The following is a 24,270-nucleotide window of genomic DNA, read 5'->3' as shown; positions in this document are numbered from 1 at the left end:
CAAGGCCCCCATGACCCTAAAATATGGCACCATGGGAGGTTGAGTCAGGGGAGGAGTTGACATTTGAGTCAAGATATCAGATCATAAAATCCCAGGATTTAGAGTAAAAGGATCTGAAAATGTTCTCACTCGATCCTGCCATTTTACAGCTGAGGAAGCAGTGGCTCAGAAAGGGCAGAGGATCTGCCTGAAGCTGCACAGCCTTGGAAAAAGCCAGACTAGAAGGGTCTCTCCAGTCCAACTCTATCAGCGGCTCAAAAGAGAGAGCCCGAGGTCTAGAGACGGAGCCAGCCTCCCTCCAGGTCTTGCAAATAGTATTGAGTTGTTGATAGACAGGAACCGGCTGAAAAACAAACCAGGAATGTTTATTTTTCTCCCTTGGCTTTGTGAGCCAGCGGGGAGAAGGATGGGGGCACGGGGGAGAGAAGATGAAAGTCAGACTCTGCCCAGCATTTGCCCACAATGCCAGGCACTCTGCCAGGGTGAAAGCTCGGTTGGAAATGCCAGGAGATCCCACCCCCACCTGAGCCCCTGGGGGAGGGGCTTGACTTGAAATAAAAGGAAGAGAAAAGGAGGGAAGAAGGGAAGCGGAGACGGTGAGAGCTGGACCTTGCAGACCCTCGAGCAGCAGCCAGTGTGCTCAGAGGTGAGTGCTGCGCCACATCCTCCCCAGGGGAGCCAGAGCCAGTCCTGAGAGGATGCCCGGGGCTGAGGACTTCTGGGACAGGTGCCTGAGCCCGGCCAGGGGGGCCATGTGAGCCCAGAGCGGGGGCTGGGTTTTTATCCCATCATTGCCCCCGTCTCAAGTCTTGAACTTGAGGTCAGAAGGAGCTGACTTTGAATCCCATTTCAGACAAGACACTGAGCCTGCCTCAGTTTCCACGTGGAGATGGAGCATTGCTGTAGGACCCAACTTGGGAGGGCTGTGGAAAAGAGCAGCTGAGATAACGTTTGTAAAGAGCTTTGCAAAGACAAGGAAACGCTAAAGAAAAAATGGAAGGGAGAGTCTCCCAGTCTACCTCCATTAATCACTGGGGGGCAGTGCATGGTCTTCTGCATCTCCCCCAGATCTGCTTACAATCCCTTTATGAACCTCTTTGTTTGGGTTTAGAAGATCCCAGCTACTGACTAACCCCAAAGCTTTGGGGAAGGGTTGAGGGGTGAGCCCCCATGTTCCCTGCAGTGCCCTGCTTCTCACCTGCCCCCAAGAGGGCTTGCAATCCAGGTCAGAAAGTCAGAGTAGGAAAGGGGGGAGCCCTCGCAGGGTCTATTTGGTTTGCAAACCTCATCTTTGTGGGGTCCCCCGAGGAGCTCATAGTCAACCTCACCTTCCCTGAGTCCCTAAGTCCTCCTCAAGGACTCAGTTTCCTAGATTGTAAGGGAGCTGGACTTGGTGACATCCTGGGCTTGCTGGATTAATTGTGTTTGTGGAGTTTCCCCATCTAGCTTCCCCTTCCCCCATGCCGTTTAAATCCCATATTTGAGTCAAACCAAAAAAATCATTACCCTGCCTGCCTGCCTGCCTCCAAGGTCAGGGAAAGTGTTTTCTAAACCTTGAAGCCCTAAAGAAATGCAATCTGTCATTACCCACCCACCTCGTCTCCTCCTGTCATAGTTCCTATTTCCACCGCCTTCCTTCCCCAAGCTTCCTATCTTCGCAGCAGTAATGGCTTGAGGGATACAGCCCAGAACCACTGCCCCCATTTTATGAGGGGGAAACTCGGAGGGATGGAAAATGAGTTCATATCACTTGTCCTCAGGTCCCAGGAGAAGTAGTGCCACGAGAAAAGGCAGGGCTGCTTAGATCTAGACTGCTACCCTCCCCTCCAAACCCCTTTTCCTTCTCTTCCCATGATGCTCCTCTCCCTATTTTTAATCCTCTCTTATTTCTCCCTCTTAACTGCTCTCCTCTTCTTTCTCTCTTTCTTCTCTTCCCTTCTGTCTTCTCATCCTTCAAGTCTCATGCCCACTCCCTCCAGGAAATAACCTGGAGGCATCGAGAATCATGGGTTCATAGATCTGGGGATCTTGGAACTTCACAATCCCTTGTTTTCACCTGTACAAGCAGAAAACGAGCTCCCCCCCCCCACAAACACACACATTGGAAATAACCATTTCCTCTGAAGTCACAAATGTCTTGTTCCTGGGCTGCTTGGTTTTCCCCACTCTGCCTCAATTTCCAGCTGTCTGTGCATCCATAAGGTGGAGGGCTCACCAGAGAGGAGGCAGGATGTGAGGATCTCCAGCCTGGGCCTGCTGGGGAGACCCATTCTTAGCAAAGATCCAATGAGACCCCCTCATTTGTGATTATCTAGCACTACACTGAAGGACAGCTAGGGAGCACAGGGGATAGGATGCTCTTAGGAGTCAGAAAAGCCTGAGTTCAAATATGGCCTTGCTGGCTGTGCGACTTCACCTTGTTTGCCTCAGTTTCCCCATCTGTAAAACAAGCTGGAGAAAGAAATGGCAAGGCACCCCTGTCTCTTTGCCAAGAAAACCCCAAAGGGGGTCACAAAGAGTCAGACCCAACCGAACAAAAGCTTGTCATTGAGTTTTCCACGCCGGTTTTGAAATCTGGCAGTTGGCACTGCCTTTTCCCCCACTGCCTGTATTTAAAAGAATATGTCAGTACATTTTATTAAGCACTTACCGTCTGCCAGGCTTTGTGCTAAGTACTGCAGACACTTAGGTTTCTTTTAGCTAGGAAATGCTCCTGGAAGGACAGGAGCCCCCAGAGAAAGGGCTGGCTACTTAGGGGCACCCAGCCCTTCCCATGGATTTTGTTTGTCCCTGGGTGGAACACAACGGGGCATCCTGGAAAGAGTGTGGAGGCCAAATGCCGGCTTCCCCAGGGACTCTCTGGGTGATCCGGGCAAGGGCCATCTTCCCTGACCTTCGGATCCCTTCTCTGTGAAGAAGGATGGGGACAAGGAATAGGCTCCCGAGTGCTGCTCACCTATGAGGCAAGACAGCTGCCTTTAGGGTCTTTGGAACTCACCCATTTGGTAGGGACTGACCAGAGGAGGGGCTGAAGAGAATAGAAGATGGAATAAAGGAGTAAAGGAACTTCCTAGTGGCCATCTGAGCCGCCTTTGGCTGGGAATGGGGGTGGAGGAGAGGACCCTGGTGTGAAGAAGTCTCACAATAAAGTGTACTTCAATGGACGCACATCCATTGGACACTGATGGAGTAAGTGACTGGCCCAGAGTCACCCAGCCAGCCTGTGACTCATCTAGGGTCTCTTGATCTGAGGATGGCCCTTTGTCCACTTTGTCATCCAGTCCCCAAATAGACACACATCTCCCATCGCCGCCCCCAGGCAACGAGCCCCGGCTTAGCTCTTGTCAGGCTCCCAGGCAGCTGCAGCTGGTGAGATGAGGAGCTGGACTCGGGATCAGGAGGGTCTGAGCTTCAGTGGGACCTCAGACACTGGCTCCCTGGGTCACTGTGGGCAAGTCACTTCCCTGCTGTTTCCTTCGCTCTCCTCCTCATTAAGACAATACCTCCCAGGGTGGTTGTAGAGATAACATTCGTGAAGCGCTTCATAAACTTCAAAGGACGTGTAAATATGAGCTGTTTATTTACCACCAAGTCTGGGAAAACATAAGGAAAGAGGCTTTATTTTTATTCCTTGGAGCCCATGTGAGGGATCAAAGGGATAATGTGGCCGGGGTTTAAAGGGTCTGGCCGCAGCTTTTGACAGCGTTCTCCCCCGTTCTGTCCCCCCTCTCTCTAGGAACCAGCTGGGATGGAGGTGGGCTCACAGGTCACAGTTGTCAGAAGCAATCGGATGGTGATAAATGACGCCGTCATCCCAGCCGAAATCGTCATCGTGGGGGGCCGGATCGCCCAGATCCTGCCCATTGGAAGCCGAGTCCAGAGCCAGGGGGAAAAGGCAAGTAGGAGGGCAGCCCCGCCTAGCCCCAGGAAGGGTACAGGGGGCAACATTAGCAGGCAACTGGTGACAGAGGCAGCCCTTGGGTTTTGTCAGATAAATAGATGAAGGAATAATCAAGTTTTGAATGAGAGGAAACATTTGTGAGGGGAAAGCTTTATCTGTCGGCCAGAACGGTTTACTCAGACATGAGGGCCTGAAGTGTCAGATTATTCCCTAAAATTCCTGCCATTCACTCCCCACTTTTCCCCAGCAGCTCACCTGAGCTGACCTGTCTGTCCACCTCCCCAAATCCCCAAGAGACTTTTTCCTCTTCCCTTCATGACCTACATATATCTATATCTGTATCTATATCCATATCTATATCTGTATCTGTATCCATATCTATTTCTATATCTGTATCTATATCTGTATCTGCTGTATCTGTATCTATATCTGTCTACATATCTATATCTGTATAAATATACACATATATGTATTATACAATATAATGCACATATAATATTGTATATTATACATATAAACATACATATGTAACATATGTATAGCATATACAATCTATATGTGTATATATAATATATATAATCTATATCCACCTATCTGTATTTGTCATCCCAACAGTCAGTACATTTTGAAGCTTTGATAGCTTAAAAACTGCACTAAGACTTTTGAGGTCTGTATAGAACACAAACATTTTATGAAGAATATATACCATCTATCTTCCCATACATAATCTTTGCTGATAATCCCAGTCTTTGAAATCTACCTTTTATGATTAAAACTGTTTTCAGAATAAAATTTTATGACATAATCATCTTCACTCAGATACCACAAGCAAAGAAGCCTTGCCCATATCCTCAAATAGCCACTTGTCAATTTGGAAGGAAAGGAGATCTATAACTAGATCTATTAGACAATTTCCAACGTCATCAGTAGGTTAGTTTCTAATTTGTTTAACACTTTTCCTTACTTAAGGAAAAAGTAATCCCCAAGTGGACCAAACATCATACAATGTGATTTTTTTATTTTAATTATTTGTGAAGCTAAAATAGCCAATCAATATTATTATTATCATCATCTCATTATATCTTTTTTGATGAAGTTCATATAGAAATGGTTCCATTCTGACATTCTTTATTCTTTGATTTTTAGTGTTCTATGGATCATTGTACAAGTTGATAAAAATAACTGTATTTAATAATTGAATAAAAGTATTGGGATACAAGTGCATCCTTTCTAAGTCCACTGAAATCATTCTTGGCAAAACTCCAGCAGTAGAAAGAATAAGGATGATGTGTTTCTCATTTCACACATTTCCTAAGATCACAGTATTAGGGCTTGGAAAACCCTTAGGAGTTTTCTGTTCATCCCCATGGGCAACGCCCCTGGGCACAGCTCTCATGCCCACTGGAGGGGAAGTTACAAATTCTCCTCTCTTGTCCTGCCCCTTCACACTGTGCCCAAGTAAAGTGGTTACATTATAGTCACTTAGGAGAGAGCCCCTCGTTCTTGTGCAAGGATGTGGAGGTGTTGAGTGTCAAACAGACGATAAGCTTAGGGAGTTTCTGCCCATTAGCCACCACGCCAGACTGAACTCACTCTGTTTGGCCCCTTAGGACCAACCCAAGATGTGTGAGTAATGCAAAGAGATGTGTGAGTCTCAACACCAGGAAAACACTTCCCACCAACTGGAGTTGTCTATGAGTGCAATGGGTTGCTTTAGAAGGCAGCGGATTGCCCCTTATTGGAGGGATATAAGCAAAGGGGAGATAGAGTCTAGCTGGTGGGGGGGCTGTAGGGAGGTCACCTGTCCCAGTGTCTAGAAGAGTGCAAGCACATAGTAGGTGCTTGCTTGCTTGATGGACATCTTCCAACTCAGAGATGCTGGGATTCTACATATGCAGACATGTCAAGGAGACAGTGGATCTTCTCTTTTGGCTGTTCTTCATAAGCCTTAATTGGACACTGTGGTAGAATGAAAAAAATCACCTACCTAGTATCCTAATCCTTTCCTATTTCTCTTGGAAATAGCTTGCTTTGTTTGCTTGCTGTGTCCTCCGTTAGATTGGAAGCTCCCTGAGGGCTTACTAAATATTAGTAGTCGTAGGTGCTTAATAAATATTGATTGATTGATAGCTATTCACAGACTTGATCCCTTCTCAAAGTGAGCGTAGCTGAGACACAGGACCAAGATTTCTCTAAGAAAAGCCTTGAGTCTGAGGGTAACCCCAATATCCGTTAAAGCACATCTCTCTTTGGGACCCAGGGTCTCTCTTAGGAGACACAATTCCACAGCCGTGCACTTGAAGGATGCCAGTTGTACTTGATGGACATGACTCAGAGAGCCAGGTTCGTACCAGGCTCACTCAGGTCAGATCCACGAGTCTTATCAGAGTTTTACTCCACACCAGGGTATTAGGCTGACCTAGTTCATTATCCTTTGGTTATATTTTGTTGTATCTGCTGTGGACTGAGCTCTCTGTCCAAAACAAGTTATTGTGGAGCTACTGGGGCCCAATGGGGTAGCTCAACTCTTATTTCTTTTCTGCCTTTGTTGCCAAGAAGAATGATCTTTGGACTGAAAAGGCATTACAAAATAACTAATAGAGAGCTGATAGACAAAAAGTAAAGAGAGAATAGGAAAGCGTCCAGCTGTCCTCAGGTCACCTAGCCCAATTCAACTCTGGTCACTGGTCTTGAAAAACAGAGAGGTTATAATGATTGAACCATGCTTAACAATTTTTGAAAAATCCTGGAAAACTGGGGTGTTGCCACAGGTTTGGAGAAGAAAAGAGACTATCCCAATTTTTAGAAAAGGAAAGAAAATGGAGACTTATCATAAGTCTTGTTGATGTTGATTTTTGGCAAAATTTTAGAAGGTATTATTAGAAGGGTGGCTGATGAAATTCTAGAAAAGGAAATAGTGACCACAAGGAACCAGCCACCAGATCATCCCAAATGAACTTTATTTCCTTTGGGGACAAGGATATTAACAGGGGGATCCTATCACAAAGTCTTTCATGATGTTCCCATATAAAAGGTAGAGAGTCTTGGACTCAATGGCAGGTCAAATACTTGGGCGTGGGATTAATGAAATGGCCAGACCCAAAGAGACAACTCTCATAAGACACTACTACACCCATAATTTAATGACTTTGGAAGGAAGTTTCCAGGTCTTGATTGACCCTTGTGCTCAGCCCTGAGTAGTTCAGTCTTCTTGCCGAAGGCTTTTTTGAAGACCATAGTTTGAGGAGGCGTTTTAGATTTGTAGATGAGACAAAGTGGGAAGAACACTTAACCTATTAGATGATGGTTAATATCCAAAAAGATCTGGAGAGGCTAGAGCACTGGCTGCACTGAATAAGATGAAACCAATCAGCCAACAAGTACTTCCTAAATGCCTGTAATGTATCAGAAGTGGGCAAAAGGGATCAAGGTACAGACACAATCTGGTTTTAAAAAATATCACATTCACAGAGGGGGCTCTCAGGCATGCTGTGACCACCCAGGAGTTCAGGAAAGGGGTCCCAGAAGGACACTAGCCGAATAGGAGTCCATAATGTTATGTGACAACGAGAAAAAGCCAATGCAATCTTGGACAACATATGTAACGAACGGCATAGCCGGACTGAACTGGTAAAAGTTCAATTTAATGAGAGGCTCCCCTCTCAATGTACACGGGACATACTTTTAAGTTTAATCGACATTTCCATCACTTTCCGAAGTCTAGACAATCAGCAAACTGTAAATCAAGATCTGGTTTATAGTTTGCTGATGTCCAAGTCATCAGTGATCACACTGAAAATTTAATAACTGACTCTCGGAGTCAGTGTGAGCTGACTCTAGCACACCCTAGGGCAGAATTTCCAGGAAGAACTTGGTGATCATCCCATTGCCCTCTGCTCAGGTCAGACCTGATCAAGAGCCCTGGGTTTAGTTCAGGACACCAGAGTTTCAGAGGGTCACTGACAAGCTGGGTTACCTTTGTTTCATGTTTACAAAGCACTCTAAATATACTCTCTCTTCTAAGCCTCTTGCAATAGGTGTTATTGCCCTCATTTTAAAGCCTCCCACAGCTAGAAAGTGTCCCTGGCATCTTGGACTTGGGTCTTCCTAATTCTTATGTTTGTTGCTTTCTAAGCATGGTCCAGGACAGAGAGGTGAGATTTCCTCTGGTCTCTGCTTGAGTCAGATCACAGATAGACTAGAGATGGAAGGAGCTGTGAAGGACTTCTTTATAACATGGAGAAAGTCGGCAGGCGACAGAACTTGGTAGCATCTGGACATCCCTACTCCTAGCCCAGGGTCCTGTCCGTTAGAGCCACTATCCTCGGCACAGAGGAGCTCCAGGTCTCCATTTGAAAAGAAAATGTGCTTCTTATGTGACTTTGAACACAGAGGCACTTTTATAAAAATGCTTCCAGAATATGCTCTTCTACATCAAATGAGATAATGTGTGGAAAGCATTCTGGCAAGGTAAAAATACTGCAGAATTACCAGCTTTTGTTGTTATCCTGGTTAGCATTCTTATTAGCATGACTTATTTCACAAAATAAAAGGTAAGAAATTGACCTGGAGTCAAAATCACCAATCCAAGAGCCAACTCTCAACTGGACATCCTCCATTATCCTGTGATGGAGACGAATCTCTGGGATGGAGACGAAGCTCTAGGATGGAGATGAAGCTCTGGAATGGAGATGAAGCTCTGGGATGGAGGCAAAGCTCTAGAATGGAGATGAAACTCTGGGATGGAGAGGAGGAAAGTCTGGGGAAAAGCCTGTGAATTAACCATTGAAAACAAATCCAAAAGAGAACAGTTCCAAAGGAGGCAGAGATAAGCAAGACTACAAAACAACTATCTACTAATCTAGAATGAAAAAGGGACTGTCTATGACACAGATGATCCTCTTTTTTCTGAAGTTGCTTTATATGGAAAAATCCTCTTTTTTCTGTAGTTACTTATGTAGGAAAATATGGAAATACTTGTATATGGAAATATGGAAATGATGTTAAGATTCAAAATAAATTTTTTAGAAAAAGGAAAAAGTGATAAACTTAAAATGAATACTAAGTTTGGGACCAGATGGACTGGGTTTGAGTTATGGGGCTCCTGTTTCCATCTTTGTGATCTTGATTGAACATGTCAAGTTCCTTCTGTGGCCGAATGAAAGCATTGGATGAGATGCCCTCTTTTTGATCTGCCAGCTCTAAATCTCAACCCTCTAATCCTGCCATGATATCTGCAGTTGTCTCAAAAGTATATAAGCTTCCTTAAAACGAAATCAATATTAATTTAATTTTGTCTCTCTATTAAGCAACTTCATAAGGATGTATGTGCTTGTGTGTATGTGAGCGTGTGTGTACAGGCTCAATCCTGGCCGTGGGCTCTGCTTACGGAACAGTAGTTCCCAAAGTACACAAACAATAAGGCCCTAGAAATATTATTTTAAGTACAATATAGTGAGAGGAAAGTTCTAATGGGCCTTTTATTAGGAAGCATTGCTCTCAATGGACTTTTTATCACTTGAGCAGGATGGGGAGTTTTTTGCTATTGAAATGTTGTTGTTTCTTACATAAATTTTCAATCATGATTGCCTCAACATTTAGCATCGTTGCATGGCTATGTTGCATGGCTATCGGATAATCAAAACATCTAAGAAACATAATCCTTGTAAGGGTCTTTGTCACTTAATAAATGTTTACACAGTCTAATCCAAAAAAACAACAGTAAGGATCTAATGTCAAATTAGATGCAAGAAATCCCTAAGAGTAAAGTTAAATTATATTTTTGGTTTTTGTTTTTAGGATTTCCCCTCTTCTTCCACCCAAACCCCACCAAGTTTGGTTTCTGGAATCCATTATTAATTTGGCCCTGGCTGTTCAGTGGGGCTCCATCTCTGCCCAGAGGACGGTTTCTTTCTGATCTGTACTTGGGCATCTTAGGAGCAGTCACAGCCTTGTTTTTCTCCTAGAAATAGGATCAAGCCTCCTGGGGATTTTGTCTGCTCAAAGAGCCCGCCCACCTGCCCACTTTTGAAGTGCACGCACAGAGGGGGCACTTTCTTGAGGCTCTCTGAAGAGATTATGATCCAGCACCCCCAGATTCCTGTCATCCCCCACTGGAGCCCATGACCCCGAATTCCTAGGGCCGTGCCTTCTCGGGGGCAGGTCTTCCCTGCTTGTGGCAGTTTCCCATTCAGGATCAAGGCTCACCCCTCCCTTGATTTGCCTTTCTCTCTCTCCCACTCCTTTCCAGGTGCTCGATGCTGGTAACCTGGTGGTCATGCCGGGCATCGTAGACTCTCATGTGCACATCAACGAGCCGGGACGCACGGCCTGGGAGGGATTCCACTCGGCGACCAGGGCCGCCGCTGCCGGGGGCATCACCACCCTGGTAGACATGCCGCTGTAAGTGCCCAGAGTGGCAGGGAGGAAGGTGGGCACGGGGATGGTGCAGGCCTGGGGATGGCGCAAGCATGGATGGGAGGAAGGCGGATGGGCTTCAGAAAGGGGTCGGGGGCTACAGGCCGAAGCATCGCCCCAAAGACCCCCCACAAGCAATTCGCAGGAGCCCCAGCCTGTCTGCTCTCTTTGTGGTTACCAGCATCCACGAGCGTTCAGCTGTGCAGATTTAGAGCCAGAAGGGACCTAATCATCTGATCTAATCTTCATTTTACCAATAAGGAATCTGGAATAATGACGATGATAATAACTATCATTTGCATCATGCTCATACATGTTATATATACTTTATATCACATATATTGTATATATATGTCATATATAATGTGTATGTCTGCATATATATGTATATATTTACATAATACATAAACACATACATATATATATATATATAATTAAATGGAGGAGATTGGACAAAATGGCCTCCAAAGACCACCTCTTTCTAGGATCTCCATGACAGGATGACCCAGGACTATCAGCTTCCAGTAACAAATAAGGTCTCACATAAGTCCAAGGAGAGTCAGTGTCCAAGCTCCCAGGCCCATCAGCTTCCAGTAACAAGAAAGGGCTCTCTAGGTCCATGGAGAGTCAGTGTCCAAGCTCCCTCTCCCTGCTCTGGCTCAGTTAGAACCGGCGACTGGCACTCGGCCTCAGAGCACAGAAAATCTGACAGTCCCCACTGCCTTTGCTCCTTTGTGGCCGCCAAATTTAGCACCCAGTTAGCGAGAACAATCAGTAAAAGTAGGAAATCCCGGGGCCCATTTGGGGCCGTATTTCACACCCAGGCACAAACTGCTCATTTGGAATTCTCTCCTGCCTCAGATTGTTGTGGTTCATGTGTGACTCGTGGTAGGGAGAGCAAACCCTCGGTCTGAGGGGACCAGCGCCTCCCACAGCCCCCCAGTACAGGCCAGTCCTCCTCCCAGAGGAAGAAACCTCCTGTCCCCTAACCTGGGCAGCCATAGGCAAGCGGACACCTCGATGTATCTCTATACTTTCATCTCTCCTTAGGGAGCTCCCGCTTCCCACTGGGGCATCCTGTCATTTGAGTTGACAAGGAGACGAGATGCTATTTCTGTTCCCCTTTGGGGGGTCTCTGTTCTGGGACTTTCTGCCTTTTACGTGGCCACGGCCTGGCTTGAGATTCGGCCCAGAGCCAGGGGCCTCCACGGCCCGGCTAAGCTTCTCGTCTCCTGGGCTGGAGAACCCGGCGGGGTTTAGGAATCCCAAAGAGTTTCTTGAATAAGGGCGCCCCCCTGTTGGCCCAGGTGAGCTACTGGAGTCTTCCAAGGCTTGGGACTTCAATCCCAAAGGAGAGAACTTCAAAGGGAGAGCAGGGAAGGCTCCCTGGGACAGGAGGGAGTCCCGTCAGGGCAGCCAGGAGGCGAGTAGAACCAGACCGAGCAGGGCACTTGCCTTATCTCAGGCAGGTTCCTTCTCTGTAAAATGGGAATAACGAGCATAACAACCACCCCAGCCTATGAGCTTTAAGGCCCAATGTATGTGGCCACTGTTCCTGAGGTGATTCTGCTCCTTAGCCACTGTATGCTGGGGGAGGGATGGGGAGGAGGGATGGGGAAGAAGCGTGGGAGAGGAAGGATGAGGAGGGATGGAGAGAAGGGGTAGGGAAAAGGGATGAGGAGGAGGGATAGGAGAGGAAGGATGAGAAGGAGGGATGGAGAAGAGAGATGGGAAAAGGGATGAGGAGGAGAGGTGGGGAGGAGTGAGAGAGGAAGGATTAGGGGGAGGGGTGGGGAAAGAGAGGTGGGGGAGGAGGAAGCTCAGGTGTACAGCAGAACCCCATGAGCCAGCATCCCAGAATCCCAAGCTCAAAGGAGCCTTGAAGGTTACTTAGTCCAGCTCCCACCTGCCCAGGAACCCCCTGTAAGGCAATCCCATTAGTGGCTGTCCGGCCTCTGCTTGAAACCCTCAGTGAGGTCTGGGTGCCCAGGTCCTGGGGTCCTCATTGCTTTCCCTTTCCTTCCCTTTCATTAAGCCTAAATCTGCCTCTCTGGGATCCCCCATCTCCTCCCTTCCATTTCGCCAGGTTCTGCCTCGAGACCAAACAGAGCAAGGTCAATCCCTTGCATATGGCAGCCTTCCAGATCCTGGAAAACGGATCCCATGGACCTTCCCTCCCCGCCCTGGGCACTCCTGGATAATTCAGTCTAATCCCCTCCTTTTACACAGGCAGCATAACCAGGGCTGCACTGAATGAAGTCCTTCTGTATATACACACACACACACACTCACACACACTCGCACACACACTCACACACTCGCACACACACTCACACAGAGACACACAGACTGTTCTTCCCTTGGTTCTCCAGAAAAGCTTTTATCCAGCGCTGCCTTCTTTTTCTGAAGTTCTTTTTTTGGCTTTTGTGTGCTGGAGAAAAACAGCATTTTCTCAGAAAAACGAACTGAATGGAACCTGCTAGGATTGAAGGCAGCACCTTAGAGTCCCCCTCTTTTAATCTGGGGCTTTGGAGCTTTGTGGTCAATAAAATCTCAAGGCAAAACTCTGCCCGAACCTGCCCCAGGGGCCTGCAGCTCCTCCCCAGCTGCTCTTTGGAGCTGCCCTGCCCAGGATCTGGCTCTTAGCTCCCTCTCGCAGGGACTTCCTGAAACTACGCGTGAGCCAACACTGCCCTCTCCTGCTGGACGCTGGTCCTAGGGGAGCATCAGTCTCAGAGGCTGCCCAGTCCACTTGGCACTTTACAGATGGGGAAACTGAGGCCCAGGGAGCTGCAGCAGCAGGGACTGCATGTCAGAGCTGGGATCTGCAAACGGACCTCGATTCCAAGCCCCGCTCTCAGTCCCTGGAGCCATGACGTCCTCCAGGGAAGCTTCTGATGGGAGACGGGCACCCAGAGCTTTGTTTGCTAAACTTCCCACAGGGATTCCTCTGAGGGCAGGAGGACGCCCCGCCTGCAGTTGGTCCCCTTGCTGTGACCTTAAATGCTCCTTGCCCAGGGGTTCTCCTCAGCCTCTCCCTGTTCAGCCTCTCCCTCCATCCCTCCCACAGCATGACAGGGAGGCCCCATCTCCCAGAGGTCACGGGACCCCCACACTCTCCACGCTGAGGATCCCCCCCGCAGAGAGCTCCCCCAACCATGGGGAGGAAAGCCCCCTCACCGATTTCTCCTCCTCTGCAGGAACTGCCAGCCCCCGACCACCACCTTGGACAATTTCCACAGCAAGCTCAGGGCGGCCAGGAGGCAGTGCTACGTGGACGTGGCCTTCTGGGGCGGGCTGGTCCCTGGGAACGCTGTGAGTAACTGCGCCCTTCGCCCTCTTACGTCCAGTCCCCCCCAATCCCCCAGAACAAAGCCTGGAGGAGACCAGCCAGTTACAGCCTCTTCCCCAAAGCAGGGGGGATGCTCAGTGCCAGCAACACAAAGGAAGTCAAAGCCAGGAGTTTCCCCTCCAGAAACCTACCCGCTGATGGGGTAGCAGATAACCAAGCAGGAACCAAGGGTGTGCAGTGGGGAGAGGATCTCAGGGGGAAGGTTCTGGGAGGGGGCACTGGGACAGGCTGGAGCTGACTCTGGAGTCCAAATGTCTGTCCAACCAACCAACACGTCCATTAAGTTCTTGTCCTAGGCCAGGACTTGTGCCAGTACTACAAACCCGGGCCCTCCCGAAGCTCCCATTCTACCGGGTTTGGCTCCCTGGATCCCCTGCCCCGACTTCACTTCTTCTCATAGACGCCTCCACCAACTTTTCCTTTTCCTCCCTGCTGTTGTTTTGAGGCAATTGGCCTTTAAGTGACTTGTCCAGGGTCATACGACTAGTAAGTGTCGGAGATCTGATTTGAGTGTGGGTCCTCCTGACCCCAGGCTCAGCACGATATCCGGGAAGTTTTTAATAACAACAACAACAACAATTTCTGCAGCTCAACAATATGTGATTTCAGGAGTCTCAAGCAAGAGTTCTTAACTTAAATCCATGAATTTGTTTTTATCGTTTTACATTTTGACAACTGAATTTCAAGATAATTGATTTCTTTTATAATCCTGCATTTTATTTTATGCTTTTAAAAACATTATTCTGAAAAGGGATCCATAAGTTTCCCCAGATTGTGGCCAAAGGAACCATCCCAAACACGCATGTATACACACATGTGCACACACAGAGACACAGACTTAAGAACTTCCAACCTTGGACCAGTATTGATCATGCATTAATTAAGCACCTACTGTGTACCCAACGTTGTGCTAACTGTGAAAGATGCACAGCAAGACAAAAACACGGTTTCTATCTTCAAGATAAAGAAAGAAAAAATCCTGACTGCCAAAAAATTCTTTCCCCTATGATTTAGTGCAGCAGCTCTCAAACTTTCTGGTCCTAAGATCCTTCTATATCCTTAGAAATTATTGAGAACTTCAAAGAGCTTTTGTTTAGGTAGCTCATATCTGTTGATATTCATCATGTTGGAGATTAAAACTAATATAATTTAAAATATTTGCTAATTATTACTTTTATTATTATATATTATTATTAGTTTTATATTTATATATTTTATATATTTGTGTATTAATTTATTAATATAATTATAAAATATTAATAATACAACATAATTAATTATAATATATTATATTAACTTAGAATAACAATCAATTATATGCTCACACCAATAACATTTTAATGAAAACTATATTAACCAAAACAAAACATAAATTAGTGAAAAGAGTAACATTATTTTAATAGTTTTACAAATATCTCTAATGTCTGGCTTAAGGGATGACGGCTAGATTCTCATTTCTTCTGCATTCGATCTGTCAAGATATGTTGTTTTGGTTGCCTCACACAGATAGACAGTTAAAAAGGGAAGGAGAGGGCAGCCGGGTGGCGCAGAGGACAGAGCACCAGCCCTGAAGTCAGGAGGACCCGAGTTCAAATCTGACCTCAGACACTTGGCACTTCCTGGCTGTGTGATCCTGGGCAAGTCACTTAACCCCAATTGTCTCAGCAAAAAAAAAAAAGGAAAAAAAAAAAACACTGGCAAATAACATCTTAGTATTATTATGCAAATAACAACATCTTTTGTTGAAGTTGTCTGGTAGACTGTTAAAAGACTAAGAACCATATGCTTATTCCAAATCTTGGCCTGAACGGAGCAGAGAAAATGGCAGATTTTGGAAGCCCAGAAAGCCCCTCGTGTTCGTTCCCCAGCCCTGACCTGCATAGGCTCCTCGTTGCAGAAACAGGAAACAGCGCATGATCAGATGCTACACCGTGTTGGAGCCGGGAGGGCCTCTCCAGAGCCCCTGGGTCCACTGTCCATGGCTTTGTTTTCATCATGCCCGACTCTGAGCCCTGAGCTGCCATTGCCCTGTTGAGCTCTTGCTGTGACAGGAAGCCCGGGGCTTGAGGCTCTCGTCTCTCGGGTCTCTTTCAGAATGACCTGAGACCCATGATGGAGGCCGGCGTGCCAGGCTTCAAATGCTTCCTGATTGACAGCGGGGTGAAAGAATTCCCCCATGTCGGCGTCCAGGATCTGCACGTGGCCATGAAGGAGCTGCAGGGAACAGACTGTGTGCTTCTGGTGAGTTCCCCCTCTCCCCCCCCCCCCTCGCTGCCTGCTGCTCTCTCCCTCCTTAGGGCCTGGGGGGGTGACCCATGCACTCAGTGGGATCTGCTCATTCAACACCATCGACCAGAAATGGGAGGAACTGCAAGATCCCAAATTGTATTTATTTATGTGTTTGTTTCTTTATTTATTCATTCATTTATTCATTTGTTTATTTATTTATTGCTGAGGCAATTGGGGTTAAGTGACTTGCTCTGGGTCACACAGCTAAGAAGTGTTCAGTGTCTGAGACCAGATTTGAACTCGGGTCCTCCTGACTTCAGGGCCAGTGCTCTATCCATTGTGCCATCCCCGACTATAAAATTTTCTAAAGCATTATTAAAAGTCAGCATTATTGAAAGTTAGTGTCTAAAATTCACCAACTCAGCAAAGCTGTATGGTCACAATAGGTTGTGTAATAATAATAGCAAGCACTTATATAACACCTATTGTATACCAGGCACCAGGCTAAGTGCCTTATGAATATCTCCTACAACAGCCCTAGGAGACAGCTGCTGTTCTCACCTCCCTTCTATAGTTAGGAAAGGGAAGCAGACGGGAGCTGAGGGACTTGCCCAAGATCATGCAGCCAGTAAGTGTGTGAGGCTGGATTTTCCTGACTACAGGTCTGGTGCTTTAACCACCGTCTGGCTGCCTCTAAATTTGGAAAGGATTCGGTGAGGAGGCCGGTGACTGGATTGGGGGAGACGTGCGAGTCCCGGCTCAGGGTCCCTGGGAGACCAGCAGAGTGCGCAGCTCCCCCGGACGCACAAGGGTGGTCGGCGTCAGAAGACCCCCAAGGTCCCTTCCAGCCCTCCCCTCCCAGGCAAAGACAAACACAAAGCGCCAGCCCTGAGCCCAGAGCCCATTTTAACGTCCTGTCCTCTGGTCACTGTCCCACAGTTCCACGCAGAGGAAGAGCTGGACGTGGGGAAACCTGTCGGCGGAGGTAAGCCCCGGGGACCAAGCTCTCTTTGCTGCTAACTTGCGTTATTTTACCATCATTCTATTTTATTCCTGTATTCTTATTATTATTATTAATTGCCGTTATCACTGCTTTGGGAGAAATTAAAATTATTGGGGCCAGGGAGGAAGGAGGAGCCGGTCTTTGTTTATTTCCTTCTTTGGGATTTCTTCTGGCTGGTGGTGAGAGTAAAAACCTAGGACATCTTTGAATCATCAAAATGAACCAAATCATATCACGGAGCTGTCGCTGCAAAGCCGAATGCCGAACATAAAAGACATTGCATGAGTTTCCACTGGAAACACATTCATTGCATGTTATGGGGGAGTAAAGGCAGAGAAGATTTGCTTCTGAGCTGAACGACTTTTCTGAGGATCCATGTAACCCTCCACATCCCGGCCAATGGGGTACTTGGCTTAGAAGAAGGTTAAGGATCCCGGCCAACCCTTCCTCTCACCAGTCCCTCTTGGGATCTGGAGGTCGAGTTCTGGAAGGTTAAGCCTTCAGAGCTGCCCTTGGATAGTCGGTGTCTCTGCTGTCTGAGGACGGGCTGCCCTGAAGTTGGGGCTCATCGCCCCAAGACTGGGTCCCCAATTTGGTCCAGAGCAACTCACGGAAGTCCATCCCCTAAAAGAGAATGCAACCTGTGTTACTGGGGCGATTTTTGCACCAATCGAATCACAGCCCTGGTGAGGCAGTTCTTGAGGGGGCCGTGTAAATCTCCTTGACTCGGGAGCCAAAGGCCATAAGCTCAAATGCTTCCTCCTGTTTCCTGAGGGATGTCAGGTCACAGCCTCCTCATCTGTAAAATGAATGGACTAGAATGGACTAGATGGCCAGGGTCAGGGGGAGGCGTTCCAGTTTTTTATGTTTTAATTAAGTTTAGGGGCCGACTGTGTTTTAGGCACTGGGCAGACAAAGAAGTAAGTGGTGATAAGTCCAGGATGGTTGAAGAAGTGGGTCCTTCCCTCTCATCCCAAAACAGAGTCAGATTGTTCCTGAGCCTTGTGGGGTCGGGACTCTGGGATCCAGGCCGATCCAGGTGGCATTGATCGGAGCATAGATTGAGACTGGGAAGGGACTTGGGGGCTCATCAGGCCAGTCCCCAACCTCTCCCAGATAGGATTCACGTTGTAGATGACTTTGTTCAAGGTCCCCCCACAGAGTAAGAAATGCTTTGGATTGGAACCCGAATTTAGGAGCCCTAACCGCCTCTCCAACAAGGAAACGTACCTGGCAGCCTCGGAGTCTGTGGACAAAGTTCCACGCAGAAGCCAAACAAACGGCGAACCTCCCCAGCGCCACCTGGCTCCCACAGGCATCCCTGAGCTCGGGGCCTTGGGGTGTCGATCCTCCTGAGGGTCGTGACCGTTTTTCCCTTCATTCTCTGTGTGCAGAACCCTCGGAGTACAGCACGTTCTTAGCATCCCGCCCGGACGCCATGGAGGTCAAGGCCATCCGGACCATCTGTGAGCTGTGTCTCCAGTATAAGTAAGTGGGAGAGCCCAGTCCCACCACTGGAGGGACTGGTCAGGGGGGGAGGGGGAAGGGGGAGCGGGTATCAGGGAAGCTCCAGCTTTTCCTGCAGCTGGGAATGCCCCCTCCCCCTCCCCCCCATCGCCACCTTCCATCTCTGTGTTTGCAACGAGTGTTCTACAAGGTGACGTCTACAAGGTGGCAGAGTCCCCGGCTTCCTTTTCCTCCCCTCTCCCAAGCCAAGAAAGGAAACCAAGGAATGGGCAAAGTGGGAACAAGCCTCACTGACAAACCCGCCCTCGCCCCAGGGGTGTCAGAGGGGAGCTCACAGGTCATAGGCTTGGAACTCAAAGGGTCGCTAGAAACACTGAGTCCAAGAGTCCCACTTTCCAGAACCCATGAGGCGGAGGCTAAGTGGGAATTACGGAGTCTTTGGACTCCTTTGCCTCAACCTCCCACAACCTGACATGACTGATGGGTTGGCCAGCCCGCCGTTTCTTTGGGAGTTTTTTCCAACTTGCCTCACGGACTCCTTGTCTCTTTGTGGCTGTGCTGCTGTCCCTGGCCCTTCTTTGCATCCTCAGTGTTTGGCACAAAGGCACGTTGCTCATTGCCCAGACTCAGCTCAGTCCTTAGTGCTAGAGATGCAAAAACTCGCCTGGAGACGGTCCCAGCCTCTCCCACAGGCCGACGGTAATCCACGGCTGCTGCCAGTCACACCCGGCTGAGCTTGGAGGAGTGAGAGGGGACGGGCCCCTGCCCGCAGGAAGCATGCCGCTTAACGGAGGGAGAGGGGCTGGGAGGAACATCTATGGCACCCTCTCTTTCCCTCCGTAACAGGGTGAGGTGCCATATTGTTCACCTGTCAAGTGCCCAAGCCCTGCCAATCATCCAGGCGGCGAGGAGGGAGGGGGCACCGCTCACCGTGGAGACCACCCATCACTATCTCTCCCTGGAGGCTTCGGAGGTGCCCCCTGGAAGCACCCAGTACAAGTGCTGTCCCCCAATCAGGAGCAAGAAGAATCAGGTGACATGTGGCGACCTTCCAGCAAGGGGGAAAGAGTGGGGAGGGGAAGAGGGAGGGGAAGAGGAAGGAGGAGGAGGAGGAGGAGGAGAAGGAGAAGGAGGGAAGAAGAAGAGGGGAAGAGGGACCAGAGCTGTGATCTCACCTGGGAGAGAGCTCTTTGACCCAGACGTGGGAGTCTCTTTTCTTTACCTCAGAGCCCTAGAAAGTTGCCTAAAGCCTCAGGAGCTGAAGGAGTCTCTTCTGGGACCCACAGCCAGCAGGTGCCGGAGGCAGCCCAGATTTCTTGTCCCTGTCCGGCCCATACCACGCTGCCTTTTCCCCTAAGCATCCGCTGCATTATATTAACGCCCTTTTGGATGCGGATAAATCCACTCCATCAGCCCAGCTTCTGCCTTTATCCTTGTGGCTGATGGGTTAGCGATTAAGTGAGATGATATGGGGACGAGCTTTAAAAACCCTCCAGCATAAAAAACTGCCAGAAATGAGTCTGCCTTAATATCTATGCAATTGTCTCAGGGGGCCCTTCTTGAGCTGCTCACGAGAGCCCCCCATGAGCTGCTCTCCAGGTAAGGTGCCTGTGGGGCACTCCCAGCTCCAGGAAGGGGCGAATCTTGGCGAGGAGAATCCAGAGAGCCTCCATCCTGAGGGAGCCACGGGTCAGAAAGTGGTCCTTTCCCTCCCAGAGCGCCACCTTCCCTCCCCTTCCTGGGGATTCTAACCAGGCGTCTCTGTCTCAGGATCAGCTGTGGGTGGCCCTCCAGAAGGGGGACATTGACCTGGTGGTCTCGGACCACTCGCCCTGCACGGCAGACCTGAAGCACTTGGACAGCGGCAACTTCCTGCAGGCCTGGGGGGGCATTTCCTCCTTGCAGTTCGGTGAGAGCCCTCAGGAGCCCATCCTGGTGGAAGCCGCAGGGGAGGCTGCTTCTCAGATGCCTCAGTGGGGATGGGAACGATGGCAGAACTGAAAAGAGCTGTACGATCAGTGCTGGGCAGGGGGCGACTTTGGGCCTGTTTTCCCACCTGTGAGATGGGGGAAGAGGATGGGCCTCCCACGTCTCCACTCTAAGCATGCAGAGCGGGGCCCTCGTCCCGGGACCTCTTCCTTTCATGCTCAGCCAGCACGCTGGGATGGAGGGGGCTTATGAGCCCCCACTCTGGGCTTCCCGGCGGCTGCTACCTGGGCCCCCAACAGCGGCGGGCTCCCGCTGCTGCCCTCGGCGATGGGAACATTGGCAAGTTTGTGGCAGTCTCTGCCAGGCCCAACACAGCCTCAACTTCCCTTTGGTAGATGTGACAATTCCCAGGGAAATCTTTGGAAGACAAAATATCTCCCCAAGTGACATTCTCCCCAGCCAAAGTCAGTGGAAAAGCAGACTCTTTACCCTTGGTACCCCCCGCGCTGTTCTCTGTTCCCATCCGAGACAGAACCCCTTCTGAAGCCACCTTAGTCTCCTTTTCTTGGAAATGGCTTTCGATTTTTTTCTATTTCCTCATTTGTTTTCATGCGCTATCCCTCTCCCCCTCCCCAATTGAATGGATCTCTTTGAGAGCAGCCACCATTGAGCCATAGGGTGCTCTGGCCAAAGGCCTGTTTAGCCAAGTGCATCTGGGAAGCCCTCTCTTAGTCGGGTGGGTTAGTCTGGTGCCACGTGGGAGACGGGGGTGCTCCTGGCTGTGACCCTTCCTCCGCCCGCAGGACTCCCCCTTTTCTGGACCTCGGCCAGACTCAGAGGGTTCGCCCTTCCTGACGTGGTCAGGTTTATGTGCACGAATCCAGCCAAACTCAGCGGGCTGGAGACACACAAGGGGTCCCTGCGCCCGGGCCACGATGCTGACCTGGTGATCTGGGATCCAGACAAGGAGCTGGAGGTGAATGAAGACCAGGATGTGCCCCCCAGAGACGCTCCAATTCTGGCCAGAGAGGGAGACTGTGGGAGGGAGGGAAGAACCGTCAGAGCGGGCCCTCGGAGGCCAGTGGGAGGTGGGGGAGCCTGAAAGCTGCAAGGCCCAGGGAGGGGGCGCATTTATACGGGGCCTTGAGAGGTAGGAGCTAAACAGGGGACCCGGAGAGGTGGGAGAACTCACGTTAATACAGGGAGCCCAAGAAGCGCCCCAGAGCAGGCCCCAGGCCCCCCACCCTTCTCCCTCCACCCCCAGGATAGATGGGAGAACTTGGGAGATTGTAGCCTGAACACGTGTGTTCTTTCATTTCAGGTCAATGAAAGGATGATTCAGCACAAAAACAAGGTAGGGGGGTTTGGTTTGGAGCAGGGGCTCCTCGGGGCGGGCGGGGAGGGCGTTTCCCACCCGGAGCCCCGGGCTTGGGGCTAGTGGACTTAGGGGCTGCCGCTCCCAGCCAGGGAAGGAAGGGAGATTCCCCTTGGGTTTCCCAGAACCTCAGGAAGGAACTTATCAGGGTTTCTCTGGTCGTGGAGGGTCAGGCTTGAAAGATGGATCCAGAGCCAGAGAGTTGGGGGAACCTCCTGAGAGCTAAGGAGGAAGGCCATCCCTCCTTTTTGTCCAGGGCTCCCTTACATCTCGCTGCAGCCTCCACCTGGGGTGGGGCTCTCCAAGGCAGGGATACAGCCGGACTGGGCCAGGGGACAGCAGGAGCTCGCTTTGCCCACAGTCGGGCTGGTCGTGGCCCACGATTGTCCCGAGGCGGGAGCGGGGAGCCCCCAGAGCAGCCCTTCAGAAGGAGCCTGAGGGAAACTCCGGGAGGAGGCGGCCTTTTCACAGGTGTCTCATTTCACTCGCAGCTGACGCCCTACCTGGGCTTTCGCCTTCTTGGAGAGGTTTTCGCCACCGTGGTCCGCGGCAACCTGGTTTACCTGAATGGGGAGTTCTCGCCGACGCCACTTGGGAATCTGCTTCTGGTGGGAAATGATAAACTCCGGGGGAGAGACAGCATCTGCTAGCTGCTGCCAGGGCTCAGCACAGGCGCCTCCTCCTCCAGGAAGCCCTGCTGGTGCCTCCGGCCTCACTCCCTTCGCAAATGTAACTTTGTACTTGGTATATTGTGAGTCAAGTTTCCTGTGTACGTGATCTTCCTCAGGCCTCACGCCTTGGGAGAAGAAGCTCCCTGAGAGCAAACGCTCGCTCTATTCTTTGTGTCATCCACGCCTGGTATACTGTGGCGATTAATAAATGCTCGCTGGGTTGCTTTGGACTGAATTCATAGAGAATAGAGCAGCCACTTGGCCGTGACTCAACCTCCTGACACTCTAGACATGCTGGCCAGAAGGGAAAGGGGGAGAGGGGACGGTGTGATCATTGGGACAGATTCGAAAACTCCCCCAAGGCGGGCCACAGGCTGAGGGCCAGGTGGGACGTGCTACTTGGGGTCTCCAGGCAGGCTCAGAGATGATGAGAGTCACCACCAAGGGGACACTCCCAAGGCCTGGGGCCCGGGACGTCGAGAAAGTTCCCTCTGCCCCCAAGTGCCGCCCGCAGTCCCACAGCTCAAGAGATTCCACTAGCTTTGTCTCATGTTAAAAGAGAAAATTCCCCCAGAATGGGGACACCTGGAGCATGTGCAGAAGCAGCAAAGTACCAGGGGGTGAAGGTTAGATTGGGGTTAGAGGTTCTGGGAGTGAAACTCAGCTCGGTCACATTTCCAGGGGACCTTCCCCCATTGGGGCCTCAGTTTCCTCATGTGTGATGTGAGGAGCTTGGACCAGACGGCATCTCAGGGCCTTTGCAGAAAGCTGTGGCTGATTCTTCATTTACACTTTGGGTGACTGAGCTCAGGGGCTTTTGATTATAGGAGAGAACAGCAGGAAGGCCCCGGGGCCTTCAGGGAGGTGGTTAAGCCGGGGCACCCCCCTCTAGGGAGAGGATTCGGCCACTGGCCATTGCGCCCCCGCCAAGTCCTGCAGGTGCGCTGTGACACTGAGCCCCGAGCCGCTCACATTTCCAAGCACAGAGGGCACTGAGAGGCAGGGCGGGCAGAGGCTGGGGATTGGCCTCCAGACCATCCTCCCCCGGGGCTGCTGGGCGACCCTGGGCAAAGCTCAGGACCCTAGGGACCTTCTGCACGAACTGCAGAAACCTTGCCCTGCATGGGCGGTGGGAGACTTGCTCTCCCAGAGTTCCCTGTGCCAGGGAGAGCCCAGCATTCAGGAAATGGGACGGGCCCAGGGGCACTGAGTCCCCGCGGATGGAGGGATGCCAGCAGAGGTAAGTGATGGTCGGCTACCGTCAGCATGCTTTGGGCTTGGAATCAGTGGTGACCCCAAAGTCGTTTCTGACCCAAAGAGGGGGATTCTGAGAAATGCAAACTGACCCACCCTGGTCAAACCCTGGTGAAGTGGCCCAAAGGGACTATTTCTGGGAAAGGGGGAGGGCAAAGGAAGAGTGTGGCGGGGAGGAGGACAAAGGGAGGGAAAGGGAGAGAAAAGGAAGGAGGAAAGAGAGCAGGTCATGGAACCAAAGCCCTGCCAGGGGGGGTGACCCAAGAACCAGAGATTTCAAAGAATGTCTGAGGACATCTCAGCAAATAAATAAACACAGTTCTTTTATAAGTGAAAACAAGAACAGATTCTCCTTAGGGATAGCTAGAAGTGCTTGGTTTCCTGGGATCAGGAGTGAGAGTTCAAATCCAGCCTCAGATACTTACTAGCTGTGTGACCCTGAGCAAGTAACTAACCTCTGTCTGCCTCAGTTTCCTCATCTATAAAATGGGGAGAATAACAGCACTCACCTTTCAAAGCTGTAAGGAACAAATGATCTAATATTTGTTCAACACTTACATGGTCCCTGGTACATGGCAGGTGCTTAATAAATGTTGTTCCTTGTCCCGCTTCTTCTCCCTTGGATCCCCACGGTAGGAGTCACACAAGCAGGAAGCATCATCTGGTTTCCCT

At 49.9% G+C, this 24,270-nt stretch overlaps 1 protein-coding gene across 1 annotated transcript; it reads left to right on the top strand.

Annotated features, from left to right (window-relative positions):
* Positions 1-559: 559 nt before the first annotated feature.
* Positions 560-23,622, top strand: LOC100925002 (allantoinase, mitochondrial-like). Its single transcript, XM_023500864.2, has 12 exons — positions 560-646; positions 3,737-3,895; positions 10,152-10,303; positions 13,519-13,633; positions 15,765-15,911; positions 16,839-16,884; positions 18,297-18,390; positions 19,216-19,402; positions 20,140-20,278; positions 21,102-21,274; positions 21,620-21,652; positions 22,165-23,622. Exons 2-12 carry the CDS (start codon positions 3,749-3,751, stop codon positions 22,321-22,323), a joined length of 1,392 nt encoding a protein of 463 aa, XP_023356632.1. The 5' UTR covers positions 560-646; positions 3,737-3,748; the 3' UTR covers positions 22,324-23,622.
* The last annotated feature ends 648 nt before the right edge of the window (positions 23,623-24,270 follow it).

This window comes from Sarcophilus harrisii, chromosome 3 (genome assembly GCF_902635505.1).
Source record: "Sarcophilus harrisii chromosome 3, mSarHar1.11, whole genome shotgun sequence".
NCBI classification, from domain to species: domain Eukaryota; kingdom Metazoa; phylum Chordata; class Mammalia; order Dasyuromorphia; family Dasyuridae; genus Sarcophilus; species Sarcophilus harrisii.
This window is presented reverse-complemented; position numbering and strand designations above follow the sequence as displayed.

What these genes read in the sequence shown, in the direction of transcription:
- LOC100925002 (XM_023500864.2), top strand. Translation starts at nt 3,749, where the DNA reads ATGGAGGTGGGCTCACAGGTCACAGTTGTCAGAAGCAATCGGATGGTG. An exon ending in TCCAGAGCCAGGGGGAAAAG is followed by an intron (nt 3,896 to 10,151) that starts GCAAGTAGGAGG and finishes ACTCCTTTCCAG; the next exon opens with GTGCTCGATGCTGGTAACCT. An exon ending in GGGGAAACCTGTCGGCGGAG is followed by an intron (nt 16,885 to 18,296) that starts GTAAGCCCCGGG and finishes CTCTGTGTGCAG; the next exon opens with AACCCTCGGAGTACAGCACG.